The sequence below is a fragment of the Emydura macquarii genome, unplaced genomic scaffold, assembly GCF_026122565.2.
Source record: "Emydura macquarii macquarii isolate MOO-44397 ecotype Brisbane River unplaced genomic scaffold, CSIRO-AGI_Emac_v2 contig_561, whole genome shotgun sequence".
In the NCBI taxonomy this organism is placed as follows: domain Eukaryota; kingdom Metazoa; phylum Chordata; order Testudines; family Chelidae; genus Emydura; species Emydura macquarii.
The window spans coordinates 9,399,653-9,424,512 of NW_027130698.1; the positions used below are offsets into that span (position 1 = coordinate 9,399,653).

Here is a 24,860-nt window from a genome sequence, read left to right on the forward strand (position 1 = left end):
CCTGGCTCCGCGGGGGAGGGGGAGGGCCCTTTATTTGACCAGGCAGGAAGAGGAGCGGGGCTGATGCTGCCCGACAGCCGGAGGGCAGGGGGCGTAAAGCGGGGCGGGGGGGCTGACAGCTGTGCGGGGGGGGGGGGGGGAGGTGACAGCTGTGCGGGAGGATCCGCAGCTGTGCGGGGCGTGCGCGCCAGGCCCGGCGGGTCCCTGGAAGAAGGCGGCGGCGCTGCTGGGGGTGGAAGAGCCGCTGCTCTGCCCCGGCGGCGGGCTGAGCATGGAGAAGGCGGGCGAGCGCCTGGGCGCGCTGGAGGCGGCGTACGAGAGGCTGGCGCTGGAGACGGCGCTGAGCACCCTGCTGGCCGTGCTGCTGTACGTGGCGCTGAAGCTGAGCGTGGACGGGGTCCGCCAGTGGCGGGCCCGGGTCTCGCTGCTGGTGGTCGGGGCGGGCCCGGCCGGGCTGACGGCCGCGCTGGTCGCTGTCCGCGGCGGCAAGGTGCTGAAGCTGACCCTGCTGGACGAGCGCTCCCGGGCCGCCCTGCTCTGCAGACCCCAGCAGATCGCCCTGGAGCCGCGCAGCGTCCGCTTCCTGCTGGCCCTGGGGGTGGATTTCGATAACATGGAGGGCTGCTGGGACAACGAGCACTTCTTCACCCGCATCGGCGTCTTCCAGGAGCACCTGCTGAGCATCCTGGAGCAGCAGCGGCACAGGCAGCAGATCCGGATCCTGCTGGGCACCAAGGTAAGTGCCCGGCGGCCTGCAGCTGCGGGGATGCTCCGGGTTGTCCTGGCTCTGCCTGGGGACTAACTTCGGCTTGCAACTTCCACTGCCCCGCCCCTCCTGCAGCCTCCACCGGCTCCTGAGAAGGAGGGAGGAGAAGGGGGCTAGGGCTTGACGGTGCACCCACTAGATTCAGTGGGAGCTGTTTTGCCATTGACTTCCCTGGGGAAGAGCGGGAGCCCCTGAGGGCTGGTAAAGAGACTTGTCCCTGCAGGCACTCGGAATGATTCCCCTCCTCCCCCGGCAGATAGGGCTGGATCTTTCCAATGGCTCCCACTCAACTCGATCGGGATGGGGGCCCAGCATCTGACAAGACGGAGCCCATTGCCTGCGGCAGGCACCTCCCCTGGAGTTCTGGGTCTCGGCCGTTTTGGAAGCAACTGTGCAGCAGCCGCCTGCTCCGGCTGGAAGGGAACAGAGAGCATCAGCAGTTTGTCTCCTTAACGGTGCAAAACACATGGAAAGAAAAGAGATAGAAACTAGAGAGGCAAGATGTGCAAGAATTCTACCTGCCTTTTACTGAAGACTTATCTGGATTCTTTCTCATGTGAACTTTTTTTTGGGGGGGAGAGGGGGTACCCAATCTTTTTTTTTTTTTTTTCTCTTCTTTCCCTCAAAAGTTCACTTGGCAATGTTTTAAGGTTTTCAGTGTTTTGTTTTAAAAAATATTTGGTTTCCAAATTTGTTTTTGTTTGTTTGTGTTTTTTTTTGGGGGGGGGGAGGATTTGGACAACCTCCTCCCCATCTTATTGTTTAAAAAAATGACACTTTTTTGTTAGGAATTTCTGCTCTTTTTTTTTTTTCCATTTAAAAATAGTTTACAAAAGTTTTGACCCAATCTTGTAATCATATTTATTCTTTAAGCTTTCTGGGGTGTTTTTTTTTTTTGGGGGGGGGGGGCAGGGGGAGTGCACCAGGGCTGCAGGATCCTCTGGAAGAGAAGGGAAAGCAAACGATGTTGGCAGGGCAGGATTACAATTAGCACTATCGAGCAGGAGCCCAGCAATTTGCAGGATTAACACCTTTTAAAGGAAGACTTTGTATTTTGAATTACTGTAGTGTGACTGAGATCAGAGCCACCTTGGGCTAGTGCTGTATATAATAACACAGAGTCTCTGCCTCAGTGATCTTACTGGCAAAGAAAAGCTGATTATCCCCGTTTTACAGATGAGGAATTGAGCCACAAAGATTAGTGACTTGACAGGAGTCACACATGGAGTTTGTGACACAGCAGATAACAAAAGCCTAGATCTTGTGGGTCCCAGTTCAGAGCTTAGCCATCAGACCATCATTATGCTGCACCTGTAATGTCTGACTAGAACTGCAGCTAATGGACAGTTACTGGCACTCTGAAATTTGTGCTGTATCTTCCTTTGCAGGATGAAAATAGGTCAACATTGCTTATAATAAAATAAATTATCTATATGTTTTGCTAATTATGACTCTGATTTTTTTAGATTGGAGGCAACATATGTTCTTCTTGTTTTCAGTGTAATGAGTCAGATGGCATTATGTTAAGGGTTACATTGACACACTGCCATTTTATATTTACTTCAGCATGTATGAAATAATTAAGTTAGTGTACATTACAGGATTAGTTTAGCCAATAATGAGTTGTTATTGAACAGATCTATAAATCTGACATGCTGTTAAACTAATTACTCTCTTATACATTTAGTAAAGTAATCCATTTCAGCTAGCTAAAGTAAACAATAAAAAATATGAAGATGAAAGGCACTAAACAAACTGTAGCCAGCATCTAATTAAGCAGGGAACAAATATGCTGAAGAGCGACCTCTGAAGGTTCATATTGGATGTGAGCATAATTTAGACAGCCTGTCCAGATTTAACAATGGCACTAACTTTGGTTAAATCCACCATACCCAACTGAAGATTAAGATATTCAGCTCTGGGGACATAGGTTCAAAGCAGCTTACTCTCCTCTTTTATACCCACTGGACAAATAAAACTAAACACACACACAACCCACCACAAACACTGGCAGAATTCAAGCATTTGGAAATCTATTCTAAAAGTTCGTCCTGGATGTCAAAATTCTGATGCATTGACAGAGCTCTGTGGGGAATGTTTCCATTGCACTTGCCTATACAATAGTTGCCAATGGTTGCCTAAACTCTTATTTGTCCCTCATATGCCAGCTTGTTACATGAGTGATCAAGAGATGGGGATATAAAGGTAGAGGAAAAGGAGCTGTGACAGCAGCTAGTTAGGGGACAGAATGTCTTTTCCCTTCACAGCTGGCTAAGAAGCTGGACAAGTCTCTGGCCATTGAAACCTACTGTTCTGAGTGGCTTGTTTTTGTTTGGTGTCCTTTGTTTAAGAATCTATAAAAGAAGGCCTGAAGAACGTGGTTGAAACTGGCACCAGTGAAGCTATTATTCATCTTCTCTGAATAGGTTCTCTTCCCATCGCTCTACAAGGAGCTAGCTCATTCACCCTGTCCATTCATGCCTTGGCCTTTACTGAGAGTTTAAAAAAGGGGGACAGTTGTGAAAGTGGCTTTGTGATATCTAGACCCACCCAGGAACTGGGCTTAAGAACAAAATTGCTATCAGATGGTGCTAAATTCAGCTCAATACAGACCTAGATGTGAATATAGCTCTGGGTTATACATCTCATTACTAATCTGTTGTCATCCAGTCCTCACCACAAAACATAGCCTGTAATGTTGCTCACTAAAGAGGGATGGTCCTACTCACTATATGTATTTATACCATGTCAAAATATTTCATCTCAGCACAAGGCTTTGTTCTGTGACGTTATGAAAACAGAACCGATTTAAAATAAAATTGGTCCAATCTTGACTGGTGTAAATCAGTGTAGTTCCACACAAGTCAGCAGAGATATGCACCAGGTGAGGCTGTGGCCCAATACTGCATTCTCTTTACTTTTAACAAGTGCATGTTCACAAACAGGAAGGCTCTCTAAGTATTGGCTGTTTGTTTGTCAGACATGGGATAATTTCCAGTTAATGGGGACAAATTAAAGGATGATTAATGTTCCATTTCTCATAGCAGAACAGATTAGTTTGATCTGACACAAAACATTTTCCAGATGATGGGCCTGATCCTCTCTGGCACTGAGCAAATGCAATACCCATTGAAGTTGATGCCTCTCAAAGTCAGGTCCTAACGTTGCTAGAATTCACAATTTCTTTGGAGACCTGGTTTAAGGAGTACCTCAGGTGCCAGATGAGGAAGCCATCGAAGAGGGCATGATGCTGATGTACTGAGGGGAGCAGGCACACTAAACCATTCTCCAGCATCCCTAGTAGTTGGTTTATACAGGGGCATAAGCAGCAGTGCCAGAAGAAATGATTTGTTGTTCTGAACACACAATGTAGATGCCTCATGCACATGTATTTTGAAAGTATAAATGGTAGTCTACAGGGAAAGAGGCTGAAAAGTGAACACGTTCTTGGAGTACCTCCTTGATCAGAAGAATGAAATAAGGCCTTCATGTGTCTTCATTTTTACATGCCACAACAGACTGGCTCCAGCTTACCTCAAGAATCTCTCCTTTCTTCACAGCCTTCCCTTCTTTTCATCTAGCACTGAGTTCCTCAACCATTCCTCTGCACAATCTGGCCCCCTTTGAACCAAGGGTCTTCTCCGGTGAATTCCTTTTGTCTGAAATAGCCTGCCAATATTACGGACTCATCTCACTACAACTCTCATGTGGGGGAAAAAACCCCGCAACCTCTTGTCTCTTGCACATCTCTCCCTCTCCCCTGCTATTACTTCTTTCTGGAACTGTATTGATTACTCTGTAGAGCCTTCTGGTGTTTGTATGAAAAATGGCATACACAACATTATTGTACCCATGTAACAAACCCTGGCCACATACATACATGCAGGGGCGAAGTCAGCCCTTTAGCATCAAACACAGGTCTCTACCACTTGAACAAAAGGAAAACAGCTTTAGGTGTTAGGTAGAAACACCTGGGTTGGAAGGACAGTGTAATTACACATGTTCTATTGGTTTGGCATCTGATTCCTATAGCTGTACAATTTCTTCATGATGAAACTCAGTATATAGACAAAATTATAGCTAAGAACTTTTATAGTCTGAAATATTCCAGTATGTATTCAGATTGATCTAGCATTCTTTCTCATTTTATACTATTAGTTTTTTGGAGAGGCAACATGGCCAGTGATTACTGCACTGAAGTGGGATCCATGATACCTGTAGTCTACCCTGGGCTTTGCTAGTGACCTGTTATGTGTCTTGGGGCAAGTCGCTTTCCCTCTGTGTCTCTTGCTACGTTTGTATAGTGGTTAGCACAAGATGGCCTCTAGGCACGTCCATAGTACTATAGTTTCTAATAATAGGGTTAGAATGTTTTTCTTCTTTCCACTTCTTTACCACCATAGTAAAAATAAAACAAACTTCCAGCTAAGATGCACATTTATATGTATCATGCATAGTGCAGCAAAGGTAGAAATTGAGAGTAAAATGTCTTTCATAATTCAGATAAAAAATAAAACTAATGAGAAGTTAAGGTCATGTAAACAATAACTCCATAGCAGCAGTGGTTGTTTTAGGCAATAAATGTCTCCAACTCCTTTTAAAAAAATGCAGGCTCAATTTTTATGATCTTCTGAGATGTTTATTCATGGGCAACTGGCTCTGTTGCTCTAGAGTTATTGGACCATTTTAAGAGTTAATGTAAGTGGATTATTTTAAATGTGAGCTTTATGGTGAACAAAGGGTCTAATATGGCTAACACAAAGATAATATAATGTATACATAATGCCAAATCAGGTAAGATTAAAGTAGTAAAAGAATCTTTGTTTGCTTGACTGTTAAGCAAACAAAAATTCTTTTACTACTTTAATCTTACCTGATTTGGCATTATGTATACATCATAGCTATATCAGATCTAACTAGTGAAAACAATTACCAGTACCATATAATTAAGCAACAGTTCAAGCCAAACTGGCATTACCAGTAGATAAGTTTGTTTGCACTCTCGCCAATAAAAAAAAACCTAGATGTAGATGGGTTTATTGTTCTGGAAACTATGATATGAAATTTACAATAAGAATTGGAAGATTGTGTAAATCTTATGACAATTGGCCCTCGCCAGCGTACAAAACAAAAGAAGAAGAAAACTCTAATCAAAATTTAAAAATCCCTGAAAATCCTACGAAAGCCAGATACTCCTCTACACATACTTCTCTCCCTGGGGAGAGAATGAGAAGACAAATGAATGATATATGTTAGTCATGGGGCTTAATGCGCTACTGGATGGTGATGAGTGATGAGAGAATAGAATAACCTCATTGGGGCTACTTATATAAATGAGTGTTCACCAGAGTGAGTAGGGGTTGCACAATCTAGCACAATGTGATGCTGCAGTATAAATATTAAATAATGGATGAGCTAAAATGTAGAAGCAAAAGTAAGTGGTTGAATATGTCCCCTTTTGGGGACAAATTTGTGTGTGGTGAACTCCAGGGATTCTGGAGTTATGCAAAGGCTGAATGTTTTCCCATTACATTGTAAGCTAGCCTCCATTATATTCATGATTACATGTTAAAGTGTAATTCTGAATCAGTTCTGTAAATTCTATTGGTGTAAATTGGTTATGTTGATTTTACATCAGTTGAGGATCTGGCTGAGAAGTCTGAAGGCCAGAAGAGATTGTTTTGATGGTCTAACCTGATCTCCTGCATAACACAGGTTATATTTACCACTGTTTCTCTGTCACTAGATAGAGAAACAGAGAGACACCTATATTGTCAAGAATTGTGTAAGATATCAACCAACTCAATGGACTTCATCCTTGTAGAACTGTAAACATACCCCAGAGGCTCAGCCTTAAATCTCCACATGAATAAAAAGATATTTAGTCTTTTTAGACTGTCTCTTTGTTTCTCTCTCATTTGTACTTTTTTTTTTTTAGTTACATAAGCTAACCATTTCAAATAGGAACTGTGATGTGATAGGTACAACTGATGTTAACCTTATTGCATCAGATGTTGCCCCAGCTACCTTTATAACAAAGCTTGTTCATATATGAAATATCTGACTATCTATACAGAAATGCTTAGCAATTTCAGGTGGACTAGAGCAGTGAGTGCTCAGAAATACTCGTAAAACCATCGGACACCTTAATTCTACCATTTAGAATGTTCTTTGCCATTTACAATATACATTTGATGAGAATGTTTGTGAACAACTGTTGTAGCTGTGTTTAATCATTACAGAAGTTGTTTGAAGGGCAGCGCTAAAAACCCCTTAGGCCACAATACTGCTTACATTTCATTTAATCTGCCATGCATGAACATTTTGTTTTACAATGTCAGTTCATGTAACACTGGTCCCACAATAATCCCGCACAAGCTTCTCATTAGAATGATTCTGGATTTACATGATGTAAATGAGATCAGATTCTGGTTCCTAATCTCTCTCTGACTGTTTCTTCATCAGTAACATTAATGCTGCTGAAGAACTTTAAGATTCTCTGATGAAAGTCTGTCAAGAAATGTGAAGTGTCACTATTTTGCGGTTACATCTCTGGAGCCCAACGTCGGGGAATGTAATATGCTTCTGCACTGCATATATCAGTAGACCTGAATAAGGTTTTGTCTACATTTTTTGCTTTAGCTGTTGCAGGTGATCTTCCTAGCATTTAGTAATCACTTTACTAGATGCTAGAGGGAAGCCAGTAACCCTAAAGTTATACCCCAGGTGCATAGTATAAGCCCCAGATATGGGAAATTTGATAGTTGCAAAAAGCACCACCTGCTAGCGCTGTGTGTCTCTTGCCAGTATCATGCTTCACTGATTATTTATCTTCAATAACGTAAGGGGTGTTGCCAGTGTCTGTATTGTTGGGGTAGATGAAGACCAATTTTTGCTCACATTTACCCAAGTGTAAATCTGGAGTAATACCACTGGCCTAATTGGATTAGGTTCTTGGACCAAGTCCTTGGGACTGGCTGTTTATGTCCAGTACAGCTCAGGGTAAGGACCTGTGAAGAAATAGATCAATTGAATGACATGGGACTTTTTTTACACAGTCACTTTTCAGAGGAGATCTGCGCCCTAAAGTCTGTGTTTAACTGTAACAGATCGACATACGACACTCAGGTGACTCTCCTTTTCTTTCAGTTCTCAGACGACTTTATAAGGAAGAGTTTAGCCTCTGGCTGGCCAAAAATAATTGTGGTAGCGGATGGATCCTGTGGAGAATCAAGCTCAGTCCTTGGGATCAGTCCAGAGTACATCGTGGAATCCTGTAATGCTTATGGAGCAAATGCAGCTATTGAGAGACCTGATCAGAGACAGGTAATAAAGAGAACACTCTTTGCTATCAGTTGTTTACTCCCATCTGCTGTATGGTGCGCTATACTATAGAAAGAAGTTGGGGATTTCAGGGCTTTTATGATGCTATGTGACTGTTTCCTTAACCTACTAAAGTTTGTTTGCAAAGTGTTCCCTCTCCCGCTGAGTTAAATAGGTCACGCTTCATATTCTGGAGTACATTTTAAAAGGCTTTTTAAAGGTTAATAAATGATTAATAGATATCCTAAACATGTTACAGACATGCATATGTGTTGAAGATGGTCCTAAGTACATCAGTAGAAGGTCTTATGGTCATAAGCCACTTACTGACCAGTTGGGCCCTGCAACAATTGAATAACAATTCATTAAAACATATATTAAATTATTTATGGGGTAAGAAATGATTATGTAAGATTGTGAATGTTGCATAAGAGGTAACTTGTTTTTTGCTGTTGTTTTATTGCCTGTGTTTAAAATTAATTTTGTCCTCAATGTTAAGGAAAATAGCTAACCCCACCAGCTTCATATTCAACTTCCTTGGCAACTACAGTAAGTAGGGCTGAACAAGGTTACATAAAGGAACAACTGATTAGAGGAAATTATTACCATGTGCACTGGATTGTTTGACTACTAGAAAATTAAGGGAAGATGACGAGAATAGACGTGTTGCACACTATGCCAGTCGCCTTTTCCATGCATTGCTGTGCTAATCCATTCTTTCTTTGAAAGGAAAGAAACAAGCCGTGAGTGACAAGGAAGGGAAATGTCAAGTTTTACGCAAGACTCAGGAGATGTTATTCGTTATCCAGGGAACAAAGACTCTAAGAAAAAAGCACATAAGTAGGCTGGGCATAATTCAGGGTTTGTTAATAATTGCTATAGATAAATACCAATGCTTTATTTTTTAAGCATTTTTAAATTTTTATTTAAATTTAAATTTTTCACAGTTGTGGAAAATTAATGGTTTTTGGCCACACTGATGTGGAGGAGGCTATATCATCCTCTACTTACACACAAGTGTAGAGTATTGAGTAAGGCAGCAGAATCTGGTGCTGTATTAGCAAGCTGAAATACATGGAACAAAGATTAGTTAGTTGACAGAACTGGCTCTATAGAATGGTCTCAAGTTACAATAGTCTCAACACAAGCAGAACTATTTTCTTCTTTGCACTGGTATGTGGGACAAATTGTGATGAAGCTGGGTCCTGTAGATCATTCAATGGATTTGTCTATGAATGCAAAATTAATTTCTTGTATATGTATAGTTTTAAGATGTCTGTTTGTAATTTAAGTTTGTCGTCAGTCATGTTGGAATTTCATGGTCTCTTTTTTTTCTCTCATCCTAATAATTCTGACACTAGCACAAGCGCCTGAGCAGCTTCAAATAACTGTCTGCCTTATAAATTATAAACACGTTCAGTCAATTAAAAATGTTACAATTAACTGCGTTTTAGATGTTGTCCAAAGACATTTTTTCTTTTGAGGCAGTTAATTTCTAATACCACAAAAGTATCACACCATAATATTATTGAAAAAGGTCAATTATTCTCTACTAATACTTGCCCTTATCTGTAATTTTCCAAGCATTTTACAAAAGAAGAAAGCATGATTAATAGATGGGGAAATTGAGGCACAGAATTGTTTAGTGACTTGGACAAGATCACAGAACAGGGCAATGTCAGAATCAGGAGTAGAATCAAGTTCTTTGATCTCATGTCTGAATCAGTGCCCAGTCCCTTGGACCATGCTGTGTTCCTATGGAAAAGGCAGTTGCTTTTAGTGTTCTTAGTGCAATTTTACTGTGCTGAAAGCACAATATACTAGTGTCCCAGAGGAGTTCTTTTCTCAGCTTTCAGCATGAAGAAAACCAATCTAGAGCAACATAGGAAGAAAATTAAATGGGAAAATTTATTAATTTTTTAACTATAGAAAAAAATCTTTTTCCTGTTGGTGTCGTTATTGGTAGGGATGCCTGCTAGTGATCTGGAGAATTTGTAGACGTTGCTGTTGTAAGGAGCAAGTTGAACACTGAAGTCAATTGGCTCCATCAGTCATGCGAACTGTTTTATTAAATGTTAAAAAATGCAAATGCACTAGTAACTTTTTGAATTCTTAGCCAGAAATAAAACCTCACTCTCTAAATATTTAATTTATTGCAAGGCATCCCATGTGAGGGTCATCAGGTAGAATCTATTAAATGAATGCATTCGTTAGATTTCCCCTTAATTATTTTTCCCTCTTTTGCACTTTCTAGGTGCCAACTCCAGAGATCCGTGCTCAAAGTCTATACTTTGATCTCTCTGCTTATGGGGTAGATATTTCTTCCACGGGTAAGGAATCTCTGAAGCCAGGATTTCATCTGAAAATCTATGGGACGTTCCGTAATCGATACATGGCTTTGGCATGTCCAGCTTCTGATTCCAAAGTTGTTAGATTTCTTCGGCACACTCTCAATTCCTCAGTGAGTATTCAGAATTATTGCTTTTCAAGGGGCCAGGAAACGATTTGAGAAGGGTATTATGTTTCAATATTTTAAATTTGGCAACACAGGGCAAAATTATGCAGCCCTGATTCAGGCAAGATTTTCATTTACGTCAACTGGAGTTTAGTTCAGTTGCAGAAAGTTGGCCCAAAACATATGATCAGATGCATAAGTTCTTGGTCTGAGCCACTATGTAAAAGAGTTGATGTTTCAGTTGCAAAGACTGGACACGCAATTAAAGCTGCTGCTTTCTCATGAGCAGTATGGGAAAGAATTTTGAACTAGGCACAGACAGGTATGCCTACACTGCAGCTGGGAATGTGCCTCCCAAGGGAGACAAGACACATGCTAGCTCTGCTCAAGTTTAAAAATAGCAGTGTGAACGCTGCAGCATGGACAGCAGCATGGGCTAGTCACCTGAGTAGGGATCCCAGGGAAGCAGGCCGGTTGTACTCAAAAGGCTAGCTTGGATCACCACCTATACCGCTATGTCCATATACTGTTTTTAGCATGCTAGCTCAAATTAAGCTAGCTGTCTACGTAGGCTGGGAGATGTGCTTCCAGCTGCAATGTACATAAGTCAGCTAAAGTTCATAATTCATCAGAGCTGCTTCTCTGTGAGGCTGTGAGAGACAGTGTAGCTCTTCAAAACGTGTTGAATATTTCTGATATTTTCATGTATATCTCCTTATGCTAGAGTGCTGGAAGCTCAGTGGAGCCAGTCCTGTAATCCTGTTTCTGATCTTACTCACAGGAATGTAAATCAGGAACAAGGGCGGTAATGCCATTGAAGTCAGTTTTCACTAGTATAAATGAGATCAGAATTGGGCCCAAGATTTTTCTAGACCAAATATTTTAAGTTTGTGCAATCCACATTAAGCACACAGTGTAGAGTGCAATCATTCTGAAAATATACTGATTAGATAGACAGATATAATTTAAGTAACCAATTTGGCAGTGACCCTGAGGTTTTGGGGTTTATGTGGTGGTTGTTTTGGGGGTTTTTTTTTGCCTTCCTCTGCAGCGGGTCACTTGCAGATTTAAACTAGTGTAAGTCTTTGAAGTCTTTAAATCATGACTTGAGAACTTCAGTAACTCAGCCAGAGGTTATGGGTCTATTACAGGAGAGGGTGGGTGAGGCTCTGTGGCCTGCAATGTGCAGGAAGTCAAGCTAGATGATCATGATGGTCCTTTCTGGCCTTAGAGTCTTTGAGTCTGACTACTGTGAGTATGCACATCTCACTCTACAGGGTTGCAGGATCATGCTTTATTGGTAGCAGTATTAGTAGTTTTTACAGTTCCAGCATATGTTACTGGAGAGAGGTGAAGGGAGGAGTAGAAAGAGTATTGAAAACACACATCACAATCCTCAATTTTAAATGCCTTTCCCGCAGTTTTGGTCTCTATCATGAACAATCACAGCGTGTTCTTTTATTCTTTCACCTTTCTGGTGCACTAGATTGAAGAGCCCTGTTACTGCATGACTTATAGCAGAGTTAGCCTGTGATGAAATACAACACTGCCTAATATAAATTAGTAGTAGTAGTTTATCAAGGATTTTTCCTCCCTTCTTTCCCCGTTCACAATATGACTATTTCAAATGAGCAGGATAGGGTTTTATTTTATTTTGCAGAAATAATGTGCTTTCCTTTCGACACTTTTTCTAAATAATACCTTTTTTTCTGCATGTCATCAGTGTTAGGTGAGTCATCTTCCTAGCATAAGTCTATTTATGTTACTAACCTGCCAGATCAAGGAAATGAGCATGTGGTTACTTAGTTACCACTTAAGTGGCAATGACCTGTTGAGCTGAGTGAATCTTTGGATAAAAATGAGCCTTTTCAGAGGAGAATGCTGGAGATTATTCTGAACAGCAAACAACTTTGCTTTGCAAAATGTTACGCAGATACAGTTGCGAAGAAGATAAGATTTTGAAGCAGGAAGAGATTAGAACAAGTTCTAATATAGTTACCTTTTGTAATTGAATAATGTTTTACCTGAACAAAATGAATATCTTATACAAAGCGGAATCATTGTTAAAGGTTAACAGGAAAACAATTCTGCAGAAGTGCTGCAGACCTATCTGCTTCCAAGTAATCTTTTATCATTCTTTATTTACTGAACTTTAGAATTTTTTTAATAAAATTACCATGTTCTTTGTGAGTGACGCAATCCTCCTCTACAAAAAGTCAGCAGTCCACGTCTATCACTTATCAATATATGGTAGCTTGGTAAGTACTCAAAAATCAAACCAAACCAAATCTTGCATTTAGCCTCAAAGAGCTATGAAGATACTTTGGAATCTTCTTTGGATGTTGAGCTGAATATTGTAAGCAGTTAGCTCATGGTTTATAAGATAATTATAAGATAATAACACTCTATGGCGAGGACTAGAGTTTATAGACTTGACAGAAGAAGTGTGTTTTAAGGAGGTGTGGCTGGAGCTATGTCAGAAAAGGCTAAGAAACGTGTTCTAGGCATAGTAGGTCACATGGAAGAAGACAGAAATGAAATTAGGAGAAGGAAACAATGAGGTCAGTTAGGCATGCAGCTTGGGTGGAAGGACACATAAGGTGGGTATTACTCTGCCACTCTAAACATTATAATATTAAGCCACGTAACCATATTGCTTTAGCAGTTTAGCAGGTAATGTGTTACCCACTGCACTAATACCCTTTCCCCTTCCCCCACAATGACACAATTACTCCAAGTGCAGTTGCAATAATCTTAGCAGTCTGGCACCAGAGATTCTTCTGGAGTTGGTGATCAGCAGTCAAGTAAGCAAATAGTCAGCTATGTGATCAGGCTGTATGAAAACTACCAGGGAAATAGTAAATTCCTAGCTAAAGCTCACAGTTTCTCTCACCCAAACCTGGAAAGGACTGGGTTAAGGAGGCAAAACTCCTGATTGACAGTTGAAGCAGGAGCTGAAGTTCTGAACACAGAAGCTTTATATATAGGCCTAATTTTCAAATGTGGCTTGTGATTAGGGGTTTCTGAATTTTTGCATGTCCAAGTTAAGACATTTTGATTTTCAAAGGGCAGGTGGTCAGGCTGCTCTTCTTTACACTAGCAGCAGCAGTCCCACAAGCAGTATTGGGCAGATGCCATGCACTCCAGCTCTATCCCCCTTCTATTTCTAGCCAAGGTGTTGGCCTCTGCCTCCATCTCTCTGTCCCCTACATGGCATAGAGGTTTCCCTTTAGGGCTGCTTTCTCATTGCTTTGTTCTGTTTAAAGTGTGCAAAGTGGTTGGGCCAAGACTTGAACCTATATCCTCTGATGAACAGTGCTTCTGGAAACTATTTACTGTGATGTGGAAAAGTTAAACAGCCAATCTCATGAGAAATCACACCACATTAGAGCCTTAAAATTCCACCTGTCCTGCAAAAGTTTAAAAAAGCTTGATTTCTTTATTTAAAATAGGAACTTGGGGCTGGTCACTGGAATTCGTACTACAGAGGAAGTCCTAAGATGAGTAGTTTTCACAGTTATGTTAAGTAGCAACAAATGTGACAAACATCCTCAAGGTCAAGTGAGCCATTGCAGACACTATTTTTGTACTTTCATTTATCCAGTAACTTCTGCTCTTTAGCTGCGGACAAGGCCAGACCCTAAATCGCCATTAAAGTTGTTCTGCAGGTGAATGTCTGCATGTTGATTTACCGTGCTGCACTGAGCTCAGGTGGAGGACATAAACCAGGCAGCTGAGTAATTGTTCATAATTGTTTTAGTTTTTCAGTCTTTATTAAATAAAGCATTTTTGAATGCAGGTGTTTTGCTTTCTCTTTGTGATCCTGTGTATCATTCTGGAAGGGAAACAATAAAATGAATCTAATCTAAATCCCAACCCAGACTTCAATACTATGCTGCATTATCATTAGGTCTGTTGAAATCTGGAAAGGAGGTTGGTTCAACCCATCGTAAAAAAACAAACAAACCAGGGACAAGGCAAGAAATTCTGACTCCACTCCAGGATCAGTTTCCCGTGCTCTTATTGTAGTCAATGGAAGCTGAGCCTGTTTAGCGTATTGCAGGATCAGCCCTAGTGTTCTTAAGAAAAACAAGTGAAGGAAACGTATTGGTTCCCTTATAGAATTACTTTATGCCCATTGCTTGATATTAGATAAATGTAGACAATTCACTGTACTTTACTGAAGTACATTTGTACTACAAGTGGTAGTATGTTTAAAGCAAACTTGCTGTACCCTTACAGATAAATGCAAAACCATGCCCTCTCTGACTTGGACATGCTCTGCATTAATAATCTTTCTATTGGTTTGTAAATATTTAAACCCAAAAGTCACTGTTGGGGGTGGAGGGGGAGGGTGTGTGTGTGATGGCATGGGGATAGATTCACAAAGAAACTTGGGCATGGTTACCAGCATCACTACACCTAGAAAATCACTGGGATTCACACATCCTGCATTAGGTTCCTAGGCTTCTCTCATTATACAATGAATGGGGAGAGATTCACGAAAGTCACGATGCTAGGCTACTCCACATCTATGCTAGCCAATGGCAGATACCATGGTGAAGTGTTGGGGGTAAGTTGTGCCCTCTCTTTGAGGTAAGCTATGTCTAGGGTGCAGGGAGGCACCTCCCTTTCATTGGAGTTCTCAAAGCTCTCAATGTTAGGCACCTACGCTACTTTAAACAAGAAGCTAGGGGAGAATGTGAGCTCTCTCATAACTCTTAGCCCACATGTTAAGATACTTGCCTATGATGCGGGAGACGGCTCATTCAGATCCCCCATTCTGTTACAGGGGAAAAGGGATTTGAACTGTGATCTGGCATTTCTCAAGTGAGTGCTCTACCCCGTGGGCTATGGGATAGTCTGAGGTGCTCCTTCGGTCTCTCTTGTTGCAGCTGTTCCACTGTGGCTAAAATAATGAAAGAATCACCGAACCAGAGAGAGCGCACAAGTGTGGGAATGATGCGGTAGCCTGGTGCTTTGAGCACTCAAAGGGCAGACGCATGACCTAGTCCCCCTGCTTCAGCAAGTTAATTATTTAAGGAAACTTAAGCCAGAGAGGAGGGAACTTGTATAAGTGACCACTGACCAGGCAAGGGGAATGAAGGGAAGACCTCCTCCAACCTGAAAAACAGCGGCTGTTAATTTTCCAGCGGTAGTGTTGCCAAACAAAATACAATTCACATTCTCTTGCTATAACAGTGGAAGAAAAACAACGCCCCAAAACATGTATGACACAGACAGGTTTTTTTACTTTTCTTCAATGCAGGTAAGATTTGTAGCTCCCATTAACTTTATTGGAGATTAGAAGAAAAAAAGTGAACACTTACAAGGATGATAGTGTTTTCTGTTTTATTTAAATGAAGTGCAGTGTTTTCCTGCCCCACTCCAGACCCCCACTAAGTTGGTATGCATTTTTATGATGCAGATAGGCTTTAAACTCTTTCCATTTATCATTAGCACAGAAGTTAGGCTACTGCAGTACCCGGACAACGAGGCAACCAGTTAAAAGTCCAGCCCAGATAATGACCATGCTGTTACCTGCTTAGACCTTTCTAGTATCTTTATCACATTCATCTAGAAAATAATTAACAGAGCTCTCTGATAACGTTATGAGTGTCTCCAAAATACCTGAATGGAGACTCTGTTGTACTGTGTTAACCCATAAAAATAAATGTAATGTTGCTGTCACAGGCCAGGCTTCTCTCACCCTGGATTCCTTGCCGCATACAGTATACCGACCACTCACATCTGGGGCAAGTTCAACACCATGTGCTTCATTTCCATTGTGCTATAAGAGTTCTTGTTCCCCAGGTTTTTACCAACTCTTAAACCTGGGGGAGAGGGTGGGAGGGATTTTCACCTACCTGAGATCTGCAGTTTCTCTAACCCTCCTTTCCTCCTCCTTTCTCTCTCTCTCTTAGCTATCCTCCGCTGATGAGCAGAATCACCTTGTTAATTGGTTAACCATCCAGTCCTTAACCAATTAGCTCCTCAATTTGTCCCATGTGGGGACAGTTGCCACATGCAGAGTGGTGAGCGAATCTTAGGCTACATATGCGCTGTCACAATTGCAGTCATGGTGTAAGGACCTTGGATATAAATGACCCCCTACTAAGGAAAAAAATCCCAGCATTTATCCAGTGGCAGATGCTGTGGTGGAGTGAACTGGAAAGCTCATATTTGGGTACATCTCCACCGCAAAAAACCAAAACAAATACAAAACCTCCCAATCTATAGCAGTGAGTCTCAGAGCCTGGGTCTACAGAGGAAGGCTCATGTCCCGGTGCTAAAAATAGCTCTGTAGATGCTGTGCTCAGGCTGGCACTTGGACTTCAAAACTCACCCCACTTCCCAAGCTTTAAAGCCCAAGTTCTAGTTTGGGATGGAACATCCACATGGCTACTTTTAGTGCTGTACTGGGAGCCCGTCTGTAGATCCCGGCTCTGAGACTCATTGCTGCAGGGTTGGTTTTGTTTTTTTTCCCCAGTGTAGACATATCCTGAGTGAAGGGACCTCAATTAAATCCAACAATAAAGTGGATAACTCTTTATAGCCAGATTAAGTAACAGAAGAGAGAAAAGTGAAGTATTATGAGATTCAAGAGGGGGAAGGGATATCAAGTTTCCCAAGGCAAGTGAGTGAGTTTGAAGTTACTCAGCTTCAAGAAACACAAGGTACTCTAGTAAGGTGATAGACCTCACTGCTACACAGTAGCTGGAATAATAGTCTATGAGGAAATCAAGGACATCCAAAAAAGCAAGGTACAACCTAAAGTTGAGGTGAAGCCTAAAGAGAAAATAATATTCTTTCCCCCAATTACATGGAAAATCAGCTATATTTCTTTGTTGGGGGTTGGGGAAGTGGGAGGAAGTCAGGACTGGGCTTTTATTAGCAAAAATATCAGTTGAAATGGCCAATTCCTTTCATTTTACGGAAAAGAGGTAAAGCCTCATACGTGAATTGATTCTTTTGATTCAAGTTCGTACATGTAACTGAAAATACTCCACTTTTATGGGAAAGTATAGTGATATTATTCCATATAACATGACATTACCCCCCCATTTTAGTAATAACCTTACATTACCATGCAACTTGTGGGAAACTGGACTTAGCAATAGCTATCTGCAAAAAGTAAGCAAAGCAAATCCATTTCCTTTCATACAAGATGGTTTAAGCAACTAAGACTAGCTCAAATCATTGTTTGAAATGGGAGAGAACATTCTTTGAACACAGCATTCTGCTTTCTTCTAAGAGACATTCTTAGATCTTAGAAGGAAAGGAGTGATGTCATGCATGGGGACTATTTGTGCTGTTATCAGGGTAAAGAAACTAATTAGCATTGATCCTGAGTGAAGATTGATGGCTCATTTGATGAAGAAAGAGTACTTGTGATTAATATTCATAAACAATTTTAATGATTTTTACTTTCTTTTAGTTATGATCCATCTTGATTTCTCCTCCGTAATTAACTAACAATTTAACCCCAGTTTTAAAGCCTTCACAGTGAAAGCTTCATTTGTTTTCATGTTTATAGATGAAATTCAACTCCATTCCCCTTTCTAAAGGGGCTGGTAATCACCCTTCCTCTTCTGTTTTTAGTAGTGTTAGACATGTATATAACAGCAGTGCCTAAAGGCGTAATCAGAATTGAGCCTCCATTGTGCTAGGGGTTATACCGAAGCAGAAATTATGTACTCCCTTCCATGAGAAACCTCTGGGACCCTCAACCTGGAAACTCTTCCCCATGTTCTTAACTTTATTGAAGTCATTTGGACTATTTGTGTGTAAAATTAAGCATGTGCGTAAGTATTTGCTGCATTGAGGGAAGGGGCCCTAAAAAACATCACTAATTTTCTTCTGCTCACCGTTCACTCCCATCCTTTTCCTTGCCAGGGGCAAGACATTTATTTCTCTTGTTTAGCCTACGCTCATCCAACTTTGCATGTCTGTATAGATGCACAACTGCCTAATATGCATGCACAGATGTTTGTTGGGTGTGCAAATGTGGGGTTTGCAATTAAGATTTTTATCTTTGATTTGTCATTTTTTAGATAATGAAGAACATATTCCACCAATCTTTCAATGCCTACAAGATGGATATTGAACCCAGGGTGAATGAATTGACTTTACATCATGTCCAGTGTAGTAGGAGACTCTTTGAGATTATGCTGTCTCATAGGAGGGTTACAGCAGCCTTCATTGAGGAGGACAATGTAGTGGTCACTGTGGAAGGAGAAGCAGCCAGAGTGCTGAATTTTGACACTGGTGAGTTGGAATTTACAGTATTTGTTACCTTATTTATTTAGGTATTTGTATTTACCTAGATTTGTAAGCATAACACCATAATAGAAGATAATAAGGAGAAAACACATTCTGTGTACAAAAAATGAAACAATTACCAGTATTATTCAGAATCAGTGATTATTATTATTATTATTTATTATTATTCAGAGTCAGAGCAATCTGGTTGCTCCTATGAAGGTAACTAGTGGTAGAATTAAAGCGCTCAAGGCTATCTGCATTTGAAATTAAGCCTTTGGTCTAAGTAATGTAAAGGATCAAAGTGTATATAGTAAAACTGCCTAATGGTCCTCGAATAAAACGTAGGCAGAGCTGCGCTGGATTCTCCATCACTGGCAGTTTTTAAATCAGGACTGTATGTTTTTCTACAAAGATATGCTCTAATTCAAATAGGAATTAATTCAAGGAAATCTTATGGCCTGTGTTTATACAGGAGATCATACTAGATGATCACAGTGGTCTCTTGTGGATTTGTAATCTAGGAATCTATAAAGAAATAGCTGTTGCTCCTCACCCAAACTTGACCTTGGAGTCTACCGTAAAAGTGTAATTTCAGAACTACAAAACTATCTGTTATAACTAGAGCAACAGAGAATCGTTGAGGTAGTTCATTCATGCTTATCTTCAATTTGTTTTCCATATGACTGTGATTCCAACTATGCAGAATTCCCTGGATGTTTCATTATCAGATTGCTTTTGGTTTGAAATAAGAAAATTGAAAGATACTTATCAGTAAGGTCCATTTGAATCCTATTTCAACCTCAAAATTATTTGAGATTGTTTGTCTTTGTATGCAAAAGATACAAGCTAAAATTCTTGAACATACTAGTAATTCCTAAAACTAAGTTGAATAAAAACTAAGGGATCTAAAAATCTTAAATGGATCTTGCAGTAACATAGAATTAGAATTAAATTAAACTATGATGTAGTACATTTGTTTTATGGCCTACATGTAACCACTAGCAAGCTAGCTCTGCCTTTACCTCTGATCTAGAAGTAAACGTGAATTATTACAAAGAGGCAAGAGTCTGTGAGTCAGATATTATTACAGACTTTCACTTTTCATTTCCCACTGGTTTTAAAATATAGCCCCATGTAAAAAGCACTGCTGTAGTCTAATCTTGAGGCATGAATCATGTAGGCAAGATCTATATCTGAAAGAAACAGTTGCAGTCTTTACTGATATTGTCTGACTGGAGCTGATAGTTGATCATCTGAGGGCAGTGGGGAATTTTACCATACCTCTAAACTGTGAATATTGACAAATAGACATCCTCTATCAAAGGGGTGAATACACTTTTTGCCATATCATCTGGTTGCTTTCTGCAATATATCAGCTTTACTTTTATCTTATGCAGACACCTCATCTATGTCCCAATCTCTGGCAGACAATACAGGTCCCAATCCAGCAAAATATATAAGCAAGTGCTTAAAGTTAAGCAGATACTTACTTGCTGAGTTGCCAACAGATTCTATATATCAAGTTGAAATCAATATTTCTAGTGGTAAAACCAGTATAATACACTTGATGTTGATTGCTTAAAGCAAAGGAGATTAACAACTCTACTTTGTGTGCTAATTGGCATATATTTCAATGTGACATTAACCACCATTTCTAAATGTCTTTTTATTTTATCCACTTTCTGGCAGGCTGTGGAGTAAATCTTGGCCTGAGAGGCTTGGAATCATTGGAAGAATTCATTTACAGGGTTGCTACAGCAGTGGATCAGAATGATATCTTTGAAGCACTGTCTGCCAAAATACAACACTCAAAGCAAGTGTCAGAGGATTTTAAGCAGAACGGATTATTTACCACATGTTTGAATAAACAGGTGGAATGAAGCATTGCAGCATTGTGGAGATCTCTGGCTATTTCTAGGACAAACAAACTGGATGGTAACTTTGCATAACTCCTATTGCAAAAAAAAATCCAGGACCTCAAATTCAGCACAGCTGTCTAAAACTTAAAGGGGCCTGCTCAAGCCATTTAGGATCCAAAGTCACTTCTCCCTCACCTCTCATGGAGGAATTGATGTTCTTTTTGCTGATCCTGTAGTCCTTACTCCATGAAGTGACTTCTCTGGAAATGCTCATGTGACAGTGGACTGCAGGGTCAAGCCCTTAATAGGGCAAAAAATGGCCTCAAGTTGTCCTCTGCGCGCATGATCCTACTCCTATTGAAGTTATTGGCAAACCTCCTACCAATTCCTGTGGTGCAACCCTGGTTCTGCAATGTGATGCACATGGGCAGACCTTTGGGCCCACATTGAGCCCCACTGAAGTCACGCCTTAATCTCAGATGTCTTTTTGAAGACTCAGGTCTTTTTTTTTTTTTTTTTTTTTTTTTTTTTTTTTTTTTTTTTTTTTTTTAATTTACTCTGGGATAATACAGATGAGATGGGAGTGATGCTGGTAGATTGGGGAATAAATCGGGATGAGGTGGCAAAGGGCCTGTCTGCTCTCTTGATAGACAACGTGTCCCCCACTTGTCAGACTTTGTAATTTAAGAGTATGCTTAAATTCCCAGCAGCTCTAAGAGAATTAAGTAGCAGTGGCCAAAACATCATTGTATAGACTGCAACTGTTTCCTTCAGGTGTAAACTTTGTTGTCATGGTTCCAGCTAGAGCAAGTCAAAAAATGGAAAATAAAATTGTGAAAGGTGTCGGTTTGAAGTAATTTTTGTTCTACAGGTTTTGAAAGGAAAACTATTTTTTTTCTGTTTGGAAATTAAAAAAAAATAATAAACAAACTTGTTCAGTGTAAAAAATTTGGGGGGTCCTCCCTATTTTGGGGGGAGTTTTGATTTTTCTATCTCTTTTTCCCCCTTTCCCTCCCTTTTATCTTCTTTCCATTTTACCACTCAGAAAGGGTTTGTTTTAAAAGTTAATCCAGTGTGTACAGGATCAACTTGGATTAGAAAACAAGTATTTGAGATTTCTACTTACCCCATTGCAACAGGCAAATTGGTGAAAACCTACAGTCAGTGAAATCTCAGGAAGTGTCTTGTACAAATAACAAAATACTCACATGCATCCTCAATTTTCAGAAAACCCACCTTCATTAAATCACAGCTCTAAGGTGAAGTTATGGCATCAGGTAATAATATTTGGCTAGTGTTTTAATAAGAGCAACCATTGTCAGAAAGGCAAATAACTGCAGTATATATTTCCACCAAAATACATGCATGTATGTATTTATTGTACACAATAAATGTATGTAACTTGAGAAACCAAGTTTTCCAGTAAGAAATATGATTTTCATTGGGGTTGCATAGAAGGGGATAGCTGTTAGAGCAGAATTTGGTCCATACAATACCTTAACTTGTTTGAAAGTTTCTCCTCTTTTGGAAGAGAAAACATGAGCATTCTATATAAATACTGTAATTGTCTGAGTACAATATTAATCTACCGTAATGTAGACTGTGGACCAAATTATCCTTCTATACCCCATTATACAGCAGCAGCGTTTACATGATTTGCTGATTCATACCCCATCTATATTTTGGGAGGAATTATTCTAATTTAGATACAGAATACATCTCTGAAAATGTCTTAGAAACATTTTTTTTGGAAAAGATGTACTTTACTTCTCTGATCAAGGCAGAATATTTTTTCACTGTTTTCTGACTTTTGGGTTTTGGGGATTTTTTTGGTCTTCTGTTTATATCCACACTTCTGGATATAAATGTACATCATTTATTAAGAAATATAAAACATTAACATGCATTGTATATGATAAATGCTTTGGAAAAAACACAGAACTGAGGTACTGAAGTGGATAGGCAAAGGACACGTGTTCTCTTCTCTTCTCTTGCTGGTTAGCAGTGTGACCATGGGCAAGTCACTTAACTTCTATACATCTATGTCCTTTTTGGCAAAATGGGAACAATGGTTTACTCACCTTTATTAAGAGCTTTTAGATGTATGGGTGAAAAGTGCTATATTAATGGTATGTATTATTTCATGGAGTGGTAAATTTGCCCTGTATTGTCTTTGCTGGATGACACATTCCTTTGGAAGAGCCTAGTAGTTTAATTTAACTTGGATATCTCTTCCTTACGATATTACTTAGGGATGATTCATATGTGTCCTTGGAACTGTCAGGCTTTTTAAAGGGCTGTTTCACTGTGGTTTTCTATACATTTTCTTGCCTCGTTCTACCATGGCTTTGTGTTAAAATGTGAGGGGCTTGAAGGCTAAATCCAAGAAGTTTAATACAAGTCGGTGTTGTAATTGTTTCCAAGCAGTACTGGTATTTGGTGACTTGTCCAAACATAAGGTAAGAGAAGAGATTTTATCTTGGTGATTTTAAAGAGTACGTGTCTGTGGGAGGTGGGGGATGGTTGGGAGAAATGTAAAAAGAACATTGATCTCTCTCTCTCTCTCTCTCTCTAACTATTTAGTTTTCAAAACTAAAATAGTACTGGTGTGTATGCAATTTTGGTACAGTGAATGTAGATGATTGATGAGAGAAAGACTTATTACATTAGGGTAACTCTCCTCAGTGCTTTTGTGTTCGTGGCTTTATACTCTGAAGCCTCACTAATGCTGAGATTACTGAATGCTGTAAATGAATCTGTGCTTTAGGGTGGAATTTTGAAATGTGTGTAAGTGAGTTAGGTGCTTCTGAAAAACTCACCCCTAAGTCACTGAGTGTTGGGATAAGAATATATAGCTAAAGCATACTAGGATAAAGGATGCAAAAATAATCAGATACGCACAAATCATTGGAGGCTTTTTGTTTGTTTTGTTAAAAATCCCAACCCTATCCTTGGTTTTGTGCCTGAAAACAGTAGCACTCGCAATTAATTGTAAGTGTAAATGATAGAACTTCCATGTCTAAGTTTCTGATTGTGCCCTTAAATGAGATAGCTAGATAGTTAAGCGTTAACCATTTTTCATGTGCTGTTACTTCTGGAGGAAAAGCTGGAAATAGTGGTTCAAAAGTAGGTTTTGAATGTGGATAGAGAGCTGGATTGGAACTCAGTAGAACTCAAGTCTTCTTCTGGCTCTGGTTCTAGACTGCTGGGTGACCTTGAGCAAGTCACTTCAGCCCAGACCCTCAAAGACATTTAGGTGCCTAACTATCTCAGTGAGAATTAGGCACCTGAATACCACAGAGGATCTGAACTGTCACCTGTGTGCCTCAGTTTCCCCAGCTGTAAAATGGGAATAATGATACTGACTGCCTTTGAAAAGTGCTTTAAGTTATACTAATGGAAAGAACTGGGTTTTATCAATTGTAATTTACCACGATAAACATAAATATTTCTACTCCTAGAACAATAATATTGAATACCTGGATATTTCATTGCAAACATTGTAAACCCTGAGGAATGCCAATAAAGGTATCTCACATGGACACTAGGGAAGGGATTTTAAGACAAAACTCTTTTGTATTTTACTGTTCATACTGAACATGTCACATGAAAATAGGGTGACCAGATAGCAAGTGTGAAATCGGGATGCGGGTGGGGGCAACAGGCTCTTACATAAGACAAAGCCCTAATATCTGGATGATCCTGATAATATAGTGATGTTTGGTCACCCTACATGAAAGGCAGTGTTTGTTTACAGTCTGTGTGTATATGTACACACATACCTACTTTTAATTTTGCTGTCATTCTCTGTGATCTTAAGTGTATTTATATACATACTTTAATATAACCCTTTAACACTGAATGACTAATTACTAGGAGCTTAAATCTAGCATACTACAAGTATATTTTAGGATATATATATATATATAGATAGATAGATAGATACTTAGGATAGACATTTTAGATGCTTGGAAGCTGGCTAGCTGACACAACTCATGTCCATGTTCCCATAAACCTATCATGAAACTTCAGCGTTTGATTGTTGGGAGGAGGTAATGGGGCGAGGTGGGGGGGAAACCCTCAAAAATAACCTCTGGACCTTTCTGCCAGTAGTTATCAATAGGTTAATAGTCTTATTGTATTTCAAACCTTGGAGCTACAATTTTGAAACAAATGATTTCTTTAGCTATGA

The 24,860-nt window shown here is 40.0% G+C and overlaps 1 protein-coding gene across 1 annotated transcript; it reads left to right on the forward strand.

Moving 5' to 3' along the window:
* The first annotated feature begins 231 nt into the window (after nucleotides 1-231).
* Nucleotides 232-21,750, forward strand: LOC137147645 (uncharacterized). Its single transcript, XM_067539950.1, has 5 exons — nucleotides 232-736; nucleotides 7,916-8,092; nucleotides 10,344-10,550; nucleotides 18,599-18,812; nucleotides 20,499-21,750. Exons 1-5 carry the CDS (start codon nucleotides 272-274, stop codon nucleotides 20,687-20,689), a joined length of 1,254 nt encoding a protein of 417 aa, XP_067396051.1. The 5' UTR covers nucleotides 232-271; the 3' UTR covers nucleotides 20,690-21,750.
* The last annotated feature ends 3,110 nt before the right edge of the window (nucleotides 21,751-24,860 follow it).